The following is a 14,735-nucleotide window of genomic DNA, read 5'->3' on the forward strand; positions in this document are numbered from 1 at the left end:
GGAAAACAGAATTTAAAGCAATTAAATGATATTGGTCTGCAGGCATTCACAATGATGCACAATGAAAGGAATGGCAGCGTTCAATTCAGAGCCTGGAGCGTCTATCTAGGTCTTTAATTAACTGCACGTGTGTATGCCTCCCCCCTCCCCCATTGGAACCACAATTATTTTTAGAACTACAGTTACTTTTATAGATAAACCCACACCGGAAAGTCTTAGGAAGTCAATTTGCGTTTGAGTTAATGCCAGGGCAGCGCGTATGCAAAGTGGGTTTTCCCAGATGAAGCCGCAGTGTGAAAATTTCCATGGGTGGGTTTTCCCATCGCCTTCCCAGTGGGAAAAGTTAAATAGACTAAGGTAAGATTTAAACAACAATTTCTAACAACAAATTGAAACACTACAGAAGACATGCCACAAGACCACCCATGATTTACTGCCAAATGTTCTGTGCAATGAATAACTGTCATAAGCGAGTGCAGAAGCAAGGTCGCTTCCTGCTGGGAAAGCAAGTGTGGCGGGGGGGTGGGCGGAGCTCCAGATGCGGATGTCCCGCCCTCTCCTCTGCTCACCTGTTTGACCCCTTTCCGGGTTCAGACTGAGGCCTGCAGTGGTAATGCTTATGTAAGTGAATGAAAGCCATTTTCCCGTGGCTAATCCTGTCCTGAAGTTCACCCCCTTTGTGGTGACAGTACATTTGGTCTGTCCTTCCTGGAAGGAAAGAGCACAGCAGGAAGGAGGCGGGGAGGCACCGACCCCTGTGAACACAAATTTAACCCTCGCACCTACTGAGAAGGAGGCAACAGTGTGTCCACTTCACAGATGAGGAGACTGAGGCTCAGCCAGTGTGAGTGGGTTGATGAAGGGTCATGGCCGGAAGGGAAGGCACTGGGAGTGGGCTCCTCCCGCCCCTCCGCTGCCTTCTGCTGGGAGTCGGGGAGGGGCTTGGCCCTGCCCGGGAGCGGGTCGGAGGGTGGAGGTGTCTCCGCGGGCAGGAGCTGGGAGGCTTGAGCTCTCGGAAGTGCCCCAGCCCCTGTGGTCGGCTCATCCTAGGTCACTGCCTTTCTGGCTCTAGGAGATTTCACCCTGCTGATCGCTGGTCTCCATGGTTTTGATGGTTCCTGTTGTCTTTGTTCTCCAGGTGGGCTGGTGGCGAATGCCTCCCCCAGCTCACCGCTGAGCTCTGAGCTCAAGCAGGGAGACGGGCTTGTACATATACATATACCAACACACATGCATGTGTAAGTACATGTACACAACACATGTACGTACACACACACACACATGCACAGATACACACACATGCACGTACATACACATATACGTGGTATATGTATATACTATATATACATATATTTAAAAATATATTTATAGTACATGTGTGTATATTATATATGTACATTTAGCATAGGTTATATATGTTATATATGTATAATACGTTTATGTATAGTATATGTATGTATGTTACATACATACATAGGTATAGTATGTACTCATGTATATATATATACACGAGCATATTTAAGGAAATGTATGTTATATATGTATATATAGTGTATGCTCACTATATATGTATATATACAATTATACACATATGTGTTATTGCTTTATTATAAAGATATGCATAAAGGTGTCTATTTGAAATTATATTATTCTGTATTATTTACTTTTCTGTTACACAAATGCTATTAATAAAGAAAATAAAAATAGGACTGGCCAGGGACTTCCCTGGTGGTGCAGTGGTTAAGAATCCGCCTGCCAATGCAGGGGACACAGGTTCGAGCCCTGGTCCGGGAAGATCCCACATGCCGCGGAGCAACTGAGCCCGTGTGCCACAACTACTGAGCCTGCGCTCTAGAGCCTGCAAGCCACAACTACTGAGCCCACGCATCACAACTACTGAAGCCCGCGTGCCACAACTAATGAAGCCCGTGCGCAGCAACGAAGACCCAACGCAGCCAAAAATAAAAAGATAAATAAATAAATTTATTAAAAAAAATAGGACTGACCAACAGTGCCAATTGGTAGTAAGGAATAGTGGGACTTAGTTCTATTCCTATGTGTAAGGAAAATGTAATATTTTTATGATGCTCTTTCTGTCGCCTGACACAGCAGCTCCCTCTAGCCCTCCCCCTCTTTCTCTGATGGTTGAACGTCTCAGGCTGGTTAGGGAACGTTGGGGACACAGCTGGGGGCCCTCAAGTCAGCCCGCCCAGCCACCCATCCACCCTTCTGTCCCTCAGCTTGCTTCTGTGGTCTCTACAGAACTGAGTTTCCCCAAAAGTGGTTCTGGACTCACATTCACTTAGGAAACGGTTTGCACTAAAACTGCCTTTTGGAGATTAATGGCTCGATAAAGATCCCAGAGAACCAGCTTAAGTTTGCTTAACCTGGACTTTTCCCTAAGTGGCATTTGATCTCTAGAACATTTTTCTTTCTTAGACACTTACCACTAAACAGCTAACGGGCCCTACCTGATCCCCCTTCATTCCGCTTCAGCCCTGTGGGCCAGCTTCCCACCGTGTATTTGCTGCGTCTGCAGCCTGGATTGCTTTCCCCAGATCTCTGCAAGTTTCCTCCCTCACTTCCTTCAGTCATTGCACAATTGTCACCCTGAGTAAGGCCACTTCCTGTCACTCATCCCTGTTTTACTCCTTTCTCCTAAGCATGGGTCATTGTCTAACATTCTATGTAACTGACTTATTTAACTTACTTTCCAAGGGGACCAGAACTCTTTGTGGGTGGGCGTTCTGTCTGGTGGGCTCGCTGCTGTAGCGCCAGGCCTTGAGCCTAGAGCAGACCAGCGACTCAGGGCAGGGGAATGAGATGGAGGAGGCCGCAGGGAAGGACCAGTGGCGCGTGTGTTTGGGGAGCCCAGTGAAGGGAAAGGGCACAGCTGAAGGAACCGCCTGCTGAGCCTTTCTGGTCTCTCCTCTCGGTGACACTCCTAAAGTGATCCCGGCTTCTCCCTACCACATGTTCCTCCAACAAGCATCAAGCACCTGCACCCAATACACACCAGACAGTTAACCAGACAGTGGTGACCCGGTAGTGGGGGAAAAAGCACCTGCCCTCGGGGAGGTAACCTACTGGCGGGCACGTGTGCAGGGACAGAAAGAGGAAAATCCAGCAGAACAACATCCACCGCATTAACTGTAGGTTTGTCTTCTCACTAAGCAAGACGTTTGCTCTCCATTTTTTTCTTTTCCCCTAAAACTGAATGTGTGAAATAGCAGCTCAGTCACCAGGAAAAAGGGTTAAGAGCAAATCAGTGCTAAAGAAGAGAAGATGCTGAATATTTCCTTTTCAGCTTGAAATCAGCCTTACTATCTGCTGGGCTGCATAGAATTTCAAATCCCTCTGAACAGACCTCCCCAAATCACTAGGATTCTAATTTAAAAAAATAACTGTGATGTAATGTGACCCTCCACACAGTTGTCTGGAATAAATTCTTTAAGAAATCCAACGTGTGCATGCACATGAACACATAATCATTTAAGTGCAGAAAGTAGTACAAAAATCCATTTCAACTATTAAACTGTATTTAAAAGGCATCAGGTGGTGAATCTGGGGGTGAAAACAAAACCTCGGGAACCTGAAATGCCGTCCAAATCTCAATTCTCAAATTCTTTCAAGCAAAGAATTCTTAGCAGATGGACGCAAATCCATAAACTCAGAGCAAGGCGTCTTTAGGGGAGAAGGTAGGTTTTATATCGGATGCTTGTACACTGAGATGCTCTGGGAAATTCAAAACGTGGACAGAACACATCACGCCTTTGCCCAGACCGAGTGGAGTGATTTTCCTGTCGCCACAGACTTGAGCCCTGCATTCCTAAACCGTGTGCAGCTGTCATTTCATTGGGAGAATATAGGAAGAGCCTTTAGTGAAATAACCACATGCCCATGAAGTTACTAAATGAATGTTTCACCTTTTTCCACCAAAATAAAATGCTCAGTAGTTCAAGTCCTTAAAACGGTCTAGAACTCAATAGAGGAAAGGGATGTGACTGAAGCATTTGGAAGCCTGTCTGCCAGAAGGTGAGCTCGTGTTGCACATGAAGAACTCACCTGGCTGCTCTTCTCCATCTATTATAAAAGAGAAGAAAATACTGGACAAGATTAAGGATGCCTAGAAATCCTCGAAAGCTTCAAACTTATTTACACGTATGAAGGCGAAAGCTGTGAAGCCAGGCGTTGTCGGACTTTCCTTCCGCGGTTGAAATTCCGTATGTTCTCAATTATGAGCCACCGCAGTTTGACTCAGTGGAGGGAGCAGTTGCACTCATGCGTGGCTTGCTTTTTTTTTCTCTACCCCAGTAAGCAGAACTGTCAGAGAACAGGATGGTGAACCCATGGCTGAGAGGTCAGCACACACACATTGAAAAGTGAGAGGTGTTTCTACGCCTTGGAGACAGTCGGCCAGGAGGCCTTCAATGGTTACTACCCAGCAGCGCCATGTTGACTACGTATTTTCACGTAAAGGGTAAGCTTTTGTATTTTGGCAAAGAAAAGGTGTGTATGCTATTCCTTGACCTTTGGGACAAAGGAGGGAGTCAAGATGAAAATCATGTCTGCAGACTTAGATTTTTGTTCCCCTTCCTCTGCCCATCCCAATCAGTAGAGTTTTTTTTTTTTTTTTTTAAAGGTTGACTACTTTTTTTTTTTTAATTTTTATTTATTTATTTATTTATTCATTCATTCATTTATGGCTGTGTTGGGTCTTCGTTTCTGTGCGAGGGCTTTCTCTAGTTGTGGCAAGTGGGGGCCACTCTTCATCGCGGTGCGCGGGCCTCTCACTATCACGGCCTCTCTTGTTGCGGAGCACAGGCTCCAGACGCGCAGGCTCAGCAACTGTGGCTCACGGGCCTAGTTGCTCCGCGGCATGTGGGATCTTCCCAGACCAGGGCTTGAACCCGTGTCCCCTGCATTGGCAGGCAGATTCCCAACCACTGCGCCACCAGGGAAGCCCATAGAGTTTTGAACTATAGTAATTAGTCCTGTTCATGGCAGGTAGTCTTGAATGTATTTCTCATTTCTGAAAATTAGACTCCAAAAGGCTAGCGATTGTAACTATGATTCTAAAATGTAACAGAGGTATTTTCAAATATCTGGCAACTGTAACATTTTCACCAGTTTTCTAGTTAGTAACACTGAAAGTTGATTATTTGTGAAAGTAGAGACTCCAGAATTTTAACGCCTAAGAATCTTTTGGAGGGTACTTGTAAAAAAAAAAGAAAGCAGATTCCTAGACCTGGTGCGGAGCTCAGGAATTTGCTTTGTACTGAGAACCTCAGGGAATTCAAATGTGTTTTGGGGGCACACTTTGAGAAATAATGTGTTAAGCCTGGCCATTTGATTCTGCCCCCTGCTGGAATACCATGGTGGTCTTTTATGTATTTGCTGCCATGTCTGTATTGGTCTTCCCCGAGGCAGCAGTCAGGATGGGCTAGGTTGTGCTGCAGAAAACAAAAAACAAAAGAAAAACAAAAAACAATCCTCAAACTCTCAGTGGCTTACAAGGTCAAAGTTCATCCCCTGGGTTGGGGGCAGAGGGCTCTGTCCCACATTGTCTTCATTCAGGGTCCTGATGGCAGCTCTGCTCTCGGGAATTTTGTTGGCTGCCATGTTTGGGGGAAGAGAAGATGGCAAAGCTGGGACTGGCTCTCCCAGCTATAACATGTGTCACTTCCATTCATGGTTCATTGGCCACACCTAACACTGTGGGGTGTGACAATGCAACCTTCCTGTGAGCCCAGAGGAGAGGTATATGGATATTGGAAACGGTGGCAACGTCTGCCCCAAGGGATACAGGAGGCAGAGGCATCAGGCCTGGAAAGATGGTTCCTAAGCTCTTTTTTTAAAAAAATTAACTTCATTTATTTTTGGCTCTGTTGGGACTTCGTTGCTGCACGCAGGCTTTCTCTAGCTGCAGCGAGCGGGGGCTACTCTTCGTTGCGGTGCTCGGGCTTCTCATTGCGGTGGCTTCTCTTGTTGCAGAGCAGGGGCTCTAGGCACACAGGCTGCAGTAGTTGTGGCACGTGGGCTCAGTAGTTGTGGCTCGCGGGCTCTAGAGCGCAGGCTCAGTAGTTGCGGCGCATGGGCTTACTTGCTCCACGGCATGTGGGATCTTCCAGGACCAGGGTTCGAACCTGTGTCCCCTGCATTGGCAGGCGGAGTCTTAACCACTGCGCCACCAGGGAAGCCCGATGGTTCCTAAGCTCTTGAGGAACACAGGGCATCAATGGAGGGTGAGGCACTACACTAATATTAAGATAGTGGTAATTATTTCCAAAATTGCCTGTAACGTCCCTAGAGAAATTTCTTAATCTTTTAATAGTATTTTATATCTGCTAGGATTAATAAATAGTTAATGTATGTTAACAGAAAGCCTCCTAGTTGAAATTTCTTTAAATATCTGATAGTGTTTGAGACAAGGAACACAGCGTAGGAACAACAGAGTTTATGCTAATCACGTGGCATGATGGAATTGTTAGTGGTACCCAGTCCTGCTGCTCCTTGAGCCTGGTACTTGGTGGAAGTGCCAGGGCACCAGGCTCCTCTGCTCTACCCCCGTCTGCCACCTAACTGCTCTTCAGCCCTGCCTGAGAACCACTGCCTTACTTCTCTGCCTCTGTTTCTTCCTCTGCGAACTGAGTTGGAGAGAGACAGTGGATGACTAATGTCTCTCAGAAGAACCCAGAAGCTTCAGTCCTGATGTGATCAAATATGATGAAGAGTTTTGGGTCACTCCCTGTACGGAAAATCACAAACCAGGATATGCAATGGTATTTTAAGCTTCTGAGAAATATTCTGCAAGGTGACTTACTGCAAAGGAGCAAAAATGGCTCCTGCCACCCTAGATGCTAAACATTCATTGTGGAACGAGTCTTAGGACGTGCTTTATTAACCTGGGTTTTCATTTCACTTTTTCCACTTACTGGACGTGTGCCTTTGAGAAGTTGGTTAATCCTCAGATCTCTCATCAGCAAAACGGATTCTAATTTATTTCCAAAGTTCTTGTGAGAGTAACGTAAGATGATGTGACAACGGGCTTAGCACTGCGTCGAAGACATCCTGATAGCTGTTTCATAATGTGCAATGAATGAAATGCCCAGCTAGTGAAAGGCTGTATCATTATTATCATCATCCTTGGAGCTTTGTCCACGGTGTGTACCTGGCCACATTGAATTCTGCCAGCTTCTGACAACCTGAAAGTTTTCAGGAGATTCCTTCCATTCAGAGAAGAATCCTTTTATAGACTTCATTTCCTTCCCCAACTAAAACTCGCTGGGGCAGCTGGTGCATGAAATGCCCGTCAGTGGCATGTTTGGCCCCCGTCAGGCCTCGCGTGCTGTCCTGCTTGCAGCCTAGTCTCCTCTGAATTTTCACTCCCCGCACCTCATCCTGACGCTCCCCAAACAGCCCCCGGTGCTGTCGCAAAGCCCCGAAGAGAACGCACACATCAGCGGGTTCCCTCGCATTTCACAGATGAGGGAGTGGAGGCAAACTTTTAGGCAGATGGGTCTCAGTTATTGAAGGAAGGGGGCTCCAAAGGGCTGTGGAGGTCCCTTACCCTCTGGACTTTCCTTCTGCTGGGTTTCTGCCAAAGCAAGGGCGTGAGCTGAACACCCGAGAAACCCTCTGTGCACCTGACTTGTCCAGCGCCAAATGTGTAGCCGCCGAGCCTCTGGCCCCCGGCGGGGCAGCTCATGGACAGCAGAGTGGAAGACGGCAGAACTCTCTGCCATCCTCTAGGGCTAAGTGGACAAGGAGGGTGGACATTTCACAAATCACGGTGAGGGCTTCCATGGTGGGACAGTGGTTAAGAACCCGCTTGCCAATGCAAGGGACACGGGTTCGAGCCCTGGTCTGGGAAGATCCCACATGCCATGGAGCAACTAAGCCCGTGCACCACAACTACTGAGCCCACGAGCCACAACTACTGAAGCCCGTGTGCCACAACTACTGAAGCCCGTGCACCTAGAGCCTGTGCTCCACAACGAGAAGCCACCACAGTGAGAAGCCCGTGCACCACAACAAAGAGTAGCCCCCATTCGCCACAACTAGAGAAAGCCTGCGCGCAGCAGTGAAGACCCAAACGCAGCCATAAATAAATAAATAAATTTATATTAAAAAAAATCGTGGTGAGGTGAGTCGTCTTTTCTCAGTGAAGAATCTCTTCCATTCCTCTGGAGCACCCTTCACCCATTTATTCCTTCCCCAGTGCATCTTCTGGTCAGTACACACTGTGTACATCTCCAAGGCTGGGACAGGGGAGCGACGCTGATTCACCGAATCGTCAAAACGTGTTTCCTGATTGCTGAATTGTGGCCAGACCTTTCCCTCCAGTTTGCCCTTCTCAAAGTCCTTGATCAAAAAAGACAGGACGGGGCTTCAAAGTGGCTCGCTCAAGAATGAAAGAATGCGATTCTATAGACTTGTCTCTTTGAACTCAGTGGGCTGAAGTCTTTGTTAAAATTTTATTGGTTACCATTTGGGTAAGAGTGAAATTGCTGAAAATCTGACTGTTTGAGACATGCTTGTATACACAGGCGGCAGATAAAATTATTCAGATGAATTTAAGGGCGCTTTGGTTTTTAGTACAACACACTCAGTCCGCCTGTGCTTGTCTTGAGTTGGGCTGTAGGGAGTGCAGGGCAGGAACCACAGAATTGAGTTCAAGTTCCCTTCTGCCACTTCCCCTGGGATCTTAGTTAAGGGGCTTAATCTCTATGGAACTGAGGTTCTTCATCTCTAAAATGGGTCAGTAATTATCACCTTGGGTTCATTGTGATAACATTTATAGTGTAACTAGTATAGGACTTAAATGTGATAGCTTAAAAATATCAACACTTATTAAGCATCTACTATACACCTTGGGCTTCTGTGCCCGACTCTCGGGCCATAGTTCACATTGTAACCATCAGAGATTTGTGCATTTATTAGGACAGGTTCCCCGCTTCCTCCCTGGGGCAGAAGATGAAATGTTTTGAGGAAAGTATACTGTCTCAAAATTCACACAAAGGCACCCATGCAGTCTAGCAAAGTCTGGGTCCATGGTGGTCATGACAAAAATGATCATCTAACTGGAAAAGGCAATGTTGAAACTCAAAAATATCGCAGTGGTTGATAGTCGAGTCTGTGAGGCCAAGGAGGGAGAAGAAAGCATTCCTCACAGAATGAAAAGCTACGGCAACTCAGCAGTAATGGCGATATTAAAACAAGTCCACAACTTCTTTGATCTTCCTTCCTTTAAAAGGTGGCGCCTCATTCTCCTCTCCATGAGTGTGGCTGCATTTAGCGACACTCTCCTGATGAACTGAGCACGGTGCAGCTGTGTGACTTAGGGTGCCAGATCACCAAAGGCACTGTGGCTTCCTCCCTGCTTTCTCGGGTCACTCCCTCTGGGGGAAGCCAGCTGCCATGTTGTAAGGACTCTTGCCAACACCACGTGAGCCGTCTTGGAAGCAGATCGTCTAGCCTTGGTCAAGCCTTCAGATGATGCAGCCCTGGCTGACATCTTGTCTGCAGTCTAACCAGACACCCTGAGCCAGAACCGAATGGCTAAGCCACTCCAGGATTCCTGATCCACAGAAACCAAGATAATATTTATTGCCTTAAGTTGCCGAGTACTGGGGAAATTTGTTACGCAGCCATAGATCACTGATGCAGTGGTAAAAAGTCCCCAGTGGAAACTTCTCTTTGGTTGGAGCCTGGAGGCCTAGGCTGGGTGGCTGAAGGGGACACAGAAGATGAGGTCTGAGAGGGAAATGCCCGACTTTCTCTGTCAAAAAGTTAGGATTTATCCTATTAGCAACTTATTCAAGCTGGAGCATGTTTTTGCATAGAGGAGTGACATCATCAGAGTTGATGATATCCCTGGCATGAAATGGGATGGGAAGAGGCTGGTTGTGGGGAGGGGGAGTTCCAGTTACAGAGTTCTAGGAACAACAGTCCAGTTAAGAGAAGATGAGAGCCTGAACTATGGCAATGGCAGAGGAGATGGATATGGGAGGACTGTCTTAAGACCTGGTGGCTTGAAAAAAGAAACGACCAGTCTCCAGAGCCATGTAGTGCAATCCTGTGTCACCCTGCATTGTGTGGGGTAATAAAAGTGGGCTGAACTATATTACAGCCGTATATTCACACCAACAGTACCATCATCGTCACACACACACACACTCAAGATACTTAATCCCATGAGCTACAAAAGTGAGCCTTTTGCAAAGAGGACTTCACAAGTAGAAAATGTCTTACTCTCAGGATTTTATATTAAGCATTTGAAATTGTCCTTTATAGAAACTCTAATTTCAAGAACAAAAAGAAAATAATGAACTCCCATCTTCCATAGGAACCCAAAGCCTCACATTTGTCCCTGGTATAAAGAGGCCCCAGAAGATTAGACTGAACTATATATAGTGGGGTGATTTACAGCTCTGTTGGAACACAGATTAAAGGTGGTTTTGAAGTGTTGGGAGATTCAAACAAAATCAGCATAGGCAGGGATATTAAATTCGCCAAGTACTCATCTCCCCCCAAAACCAGTAACCTTAGGAAAATAACATCTATCTTTAGTATTTCAATAGCCCCAGAAAGAGATGGATATATAAATGCTAAGCCAAGAATATTTTAAATGGCCACATTTCTATCCAAATGGTGAGGGGAGAAAACATGTGTGTGTATATAAAAATATAAAATTTTCATCCTATTATCATCTTGAATGCATTGTCTATCACCACTCATAGCAGTATTTCTGTCTTTCTTATGGAAAGTAGAGCTCTATTTGAACTAGAAGTTAAGCAGAGAACCAGAAAAATTCAAAACCAGTGGAGAGTCAAGGAACCAAATTTGATTTTCATAAGGAAAACGTTTGTGAACGGTAAGAGTTGGGAATCATATCGTTTGTTTCTGAAACTTTAAAAATAATCCTTTCTTTTACTTTTACATGTTATATGGAACTTTAAAAGAAATGTTAATCTTCAAATAACTTGATTCATTAAATACCTGTTGAATACTCAATGTCCTAATAACAGGAGGTAAGACATGTCCATTGAGAGGAATGATTCTTCTCTTAAAGTAAAAGTGAAAATCTAAGTTCCTTGAGGCAGACACTGTGTTGTTGACCACAGCAGTCCCGGGTCAACGGTGAGGCCTGAAAAGGGAATCAGTCAACGAATGCCCTTTTGAAAGAGGAATGGATGAATGAATGAATGAGTGGACCAGTATCTGAGCACATGTAATGTTAATGACATTGGACTTGTACAAATAAGAACAAGGCTATAAATTTCAAAAGTATGTCTCTACCATCAGAACTCACAAATATTTACAACTGAAGAGTTTGGTGGAAGACGTGAAAAATTCTGATATTTACGAAAAGATAAAAATGCTGAAAGTGTGAACTAAGTAAAGCAGCAGCAGCATATTTTAGGAACCTCGATGAAACTATTTTAGCAAAAAGCACACTGCTCTAACTACAATGAAGAACACGGTTGTTCAGAATAATTGTCATGGTGAAAATAATGAAATGCTGCTCCTTCAAGACCATCAAAAATCTGCTTCTGGCTCACGGTCCAAGGTGAAAGTTCCATGGAGGGAGCAAAGGAAAGGACAAAGAAACCACCACCATGAGTGCCTGCACCAGAGCTATTTATTAGAGTAACTTTTCCTTTTTTTCTTCTTAAAGATTTCATAACAATTGAAGTATGTACAAAGTCTTACAGCATTTACACCATAGAAAGTGTCCTATTAGCTGATGAAGCCTAAGGCAGTGCTGCTGGGAGCTCCAGAGCGTGTCTACAAGAGCAAGGAAGCTGCAGGTGGACCTCTCCACTACAGCAGCTGATGGACACCTAACTAGACCACCTGGAGGACAGGTTATGGGGGAAAAGGAACAAGCTGATATGCAGCGCTAGGGACCACAGGCTGTTAAAGCTACCTAGAGTTGTGTTTCCAGTTTCCTAGAGCCGTAACAAAGGTCCACAGCCTGACAGATTAACACATGCGTGAGGGCACAGTCAAGCTGCTCAGATCTGGTTCAGCTACCAAAGGTATTGACTTGTGAATGGGAGGCTCTATACCGATATGGCTGGTATTTCCGTTTGTGTTCATGTCTTCAGATAGCTCCCACCTGCCCAAGCCCCACTCCCCTCTCCCTTTATCAACAGCAACAACAAAGGGAGGGAAGAGAATCCGCATGGGATTAGTTCTTGACCAAAAAAACAACTTAAAAAAAAAAAAAAGACATTCAGTATCAGCTCTAGGGCGGCCATTCTGTCAAAAGATTAACAGTGGAAATTTCTGAATCAACCTAAATCAGAACAACATCAACAAAGCCCGCCAACACCCAACCTCCGGATTTAATCACCTTCATTGTATCTGATTGTCTTTCCTTGGGGTCAGCATTACACAGAACCACCAACATTTACACACCGAATCGGACACAAAACGTATGTAGCACCGTCACCCCAACCCTTACTTGAGTACGTGGCGAGCGGATGTCAATACCTACATGATTAACACCGGGGTCCCCACTTTCTTCCTCAGAAAGCCCAGCCCGGTTCTCTCTTGGGTCAGTCACTATCTGTTTGGTAAACAGACCCCATTCATTTTCCCACCGTTTCGGTCTCCAGTGTAGGCAGATTGGCTTTTTTTTTTTTTTTAATTTCAAAAAGATGCTACTCCCAACTTAAAAGCCAGTGGATAAAACTTTTAATTAAGACACCATAGCGCGGGATATAAAAACACAGGAACCACATAAATATTGAAGAAGTTGTATACCGTTTTCCTTGTAAACAGTTTTGCTGAAGATCGAAGCCCTAGTGTGAATCTGGCCTGGAACTTCTGGCGGATGACGAGCGATTGGCCAGGCTCTGCAGCGACGGTGGCTGAGGACGCCAGGTCAGTCCCCACGTTGGGGGGCATGCAACTTGAAAGACATTGCACAACAAGCAACACAAAGAGAGTGGAGAAGCTCACAACACTGCAAGGAGACCTCACAATCTCCATAACTGCCGAGGCACGGACAGAGACCCCCCCCTCCCTCCGCTGCGCGCGCTTCCTCTTACACGTGGGACACCTTCTGCGACTCTCTGGCTTGTTTGATGCTATACAACCACTTGATGATGCGAGCGTTTCTCTCGATCGCGGAGATGCCATAGGGCACCCGGTCATTGGCACTGTCATCGTTTCTAAGGTCACTGTTGCTGTCCTGGGACTGTTCACAGTCTGAACTGATCATGCTGGCGCTGCGGAAGTTGAGGGAGATGATGTCGGAGTTGGCGCGGGCGAAGTTCTCCATGCCCAGGGTTTCCAGCTCCTCGGGGTCCAGTCCGCAGTAGTTGAAGAAGCGCTCCACGTCGGCGTCCACCCGGAAGTACCTGTCGCTCAGGTCCGACTTGGACCGCTGGAGCGAGGGTCTCCGGCCCACCCCGCAGGCCGGCTCGGCCGCCTCGGCCTCGGGGGACCTGACCGCGGCCGGGGCGGCGACCTTGGGCTTGGGGGGCAGCGGCGGCGCGGAGCTGCTGCAGGGGATGGCCTTCAGGGGCTTGGCGCCCGTCACCTTGCGGATGTCCGAGGAGCTGTGCGACACGTGCAGGAAGGCGTCGGCGGCGGCGGGCTCGAGCGGCCGCCGGCCCACGTGCGAGCCGCCCTCCTGCGGGCTGCCGCGGCCCGGCGTGGCGCGCACGCGCAGCGACTCGGCGAACGAGTGCCGGTGCAGCTCGGGCGCGTCGGCGCGCGGCGCCGGCCAGTTCCGCGCGCCGTGCTTGTGGCCCGAGCCCGCGCTCGAGCCCTCCGAGCTGTTGAGGATGTTCTTGAGGATCTCGAGCTTCAGGGTCTCGCGCGGCGCGCCGCCCTCGCTCTTGGCGCCGCCGCCGAAGCCCTTGAGCGTGGGGCTGCCGAGCGCGCGCTTGGCGCCCGGGCACACGGGGGGCTTGGCCAGCACGGCCGGCTTCACGGGCTCCTGCTTGGCGTTGATGACCTCCTGGCTCTTGACGTACTTGGCCTTGTCGGCCTCCAGCCGCTCCACGGCGCTGAGTCGCTTGGGGTTGGGCTCCGCCTGCCGGCGAAAGTAGTCGGGCCCCTTGTTGAGGATGCGCAGGGGCACGGCCGACGTGAAGGTGCCGGCGGGGCTGACCGGCTTCACCATGCTACCTGTCTGTAGGCTCTCCGTGGGCATGGCGGGCGCTCTCTCCCCGGCGGCCGTGGTGGATGCTCGTCTGCGCGCCTCCGGATGCGCCGGGCAGACACATGTGCGGGCGGCACAAAGGGCAGCGGACGGTCCGGAACCGAGTGTCAGCGGCGGCGGCGGCGGCAGCAGCAGCGGCGGCAGCGCCTCATCTCCCGGCTCGTTCACCGCCCCGCGGCTTTACTTCCCTGGCCGCCTCGCCGGCCGCCCGGTGCGGAGAGGCCCCAAGCCCCAAGTTCCTTTCAGCTGCTTCGCCGCCTCCTTTCTCCTCCCCGAAGGATGTGGGAGTCTCCTCCAGGTCTTTGTGTTCGACTGCAGGCAGAGCTGAAACACACAGCAACCAACCGCGGGTTAGGATGGGCGAGTGACATCACGGCTGCAGCAACGGCGGAGCCGCGCGCCCCCGCCCCAGGGCACCCCCGCCGCCCGCCCGCCCGCCCGGGAGGGGGGCGATCCCGGCGGCCGCACGAGGCCCGCGCCCCGCGCTCGGAGAAGGAGCGGCGGAGGGTTCCCACGCGCCAACTCCTCCCGCCGCCTTCCCAGCGGGGAGACC

The 14,735-nt window shown here is 48.5% G+C and overlaps 1 protein-coding gene across 5 annotated transcripts in view; it reads right to left on the bottom strand.

The window, feature by feature from the left end:
* Window positions 1-12,682: 12,682 nt before the first annotated feature.
* The window catches only part of FAM110B (family with sequence similarity 110 member B), a 139,664-nt gene continuing 137,611 nt past the window's right edge, over window positions 12,683-14,735 (bottom strand). For all 5 annotated transcript variants that reach the window (XM_057532289.1, XM_057532286.1, XM_057532287.1 and 2 more), the window contains one exon: window positions 12,683-14,506. In XM_057532289.1, coding sequence (XP_057388272.1) covers window positions 13,058-14,173 — 1,116 coding nt within the window. In that variant the 5' untranslated portion in view covers window positions 14,174-14,506 and the 3' untranslated portion in view covers window positions 12,683-13,057. The remainder of the gene's footprint in view (window positions 14,507-14,735) is intronic.

The sequence above is a fragment of the Balaenoptera acutorostrata genome, chromosome 17, assembly GCF_949987535.1.
Source record: "Balaenoptera acutorostrata chromosome 17, mBalAcu1.1, whole genome shotgun sequence".
In the NCBI taxonomy this organism is placed as follows: Eukaryota; Metazoa; Chordata; class Mammalia; order Artiodactyla; family Balaenopteridae; genus Balaenoptera; species Balaenoptera acutorostrata.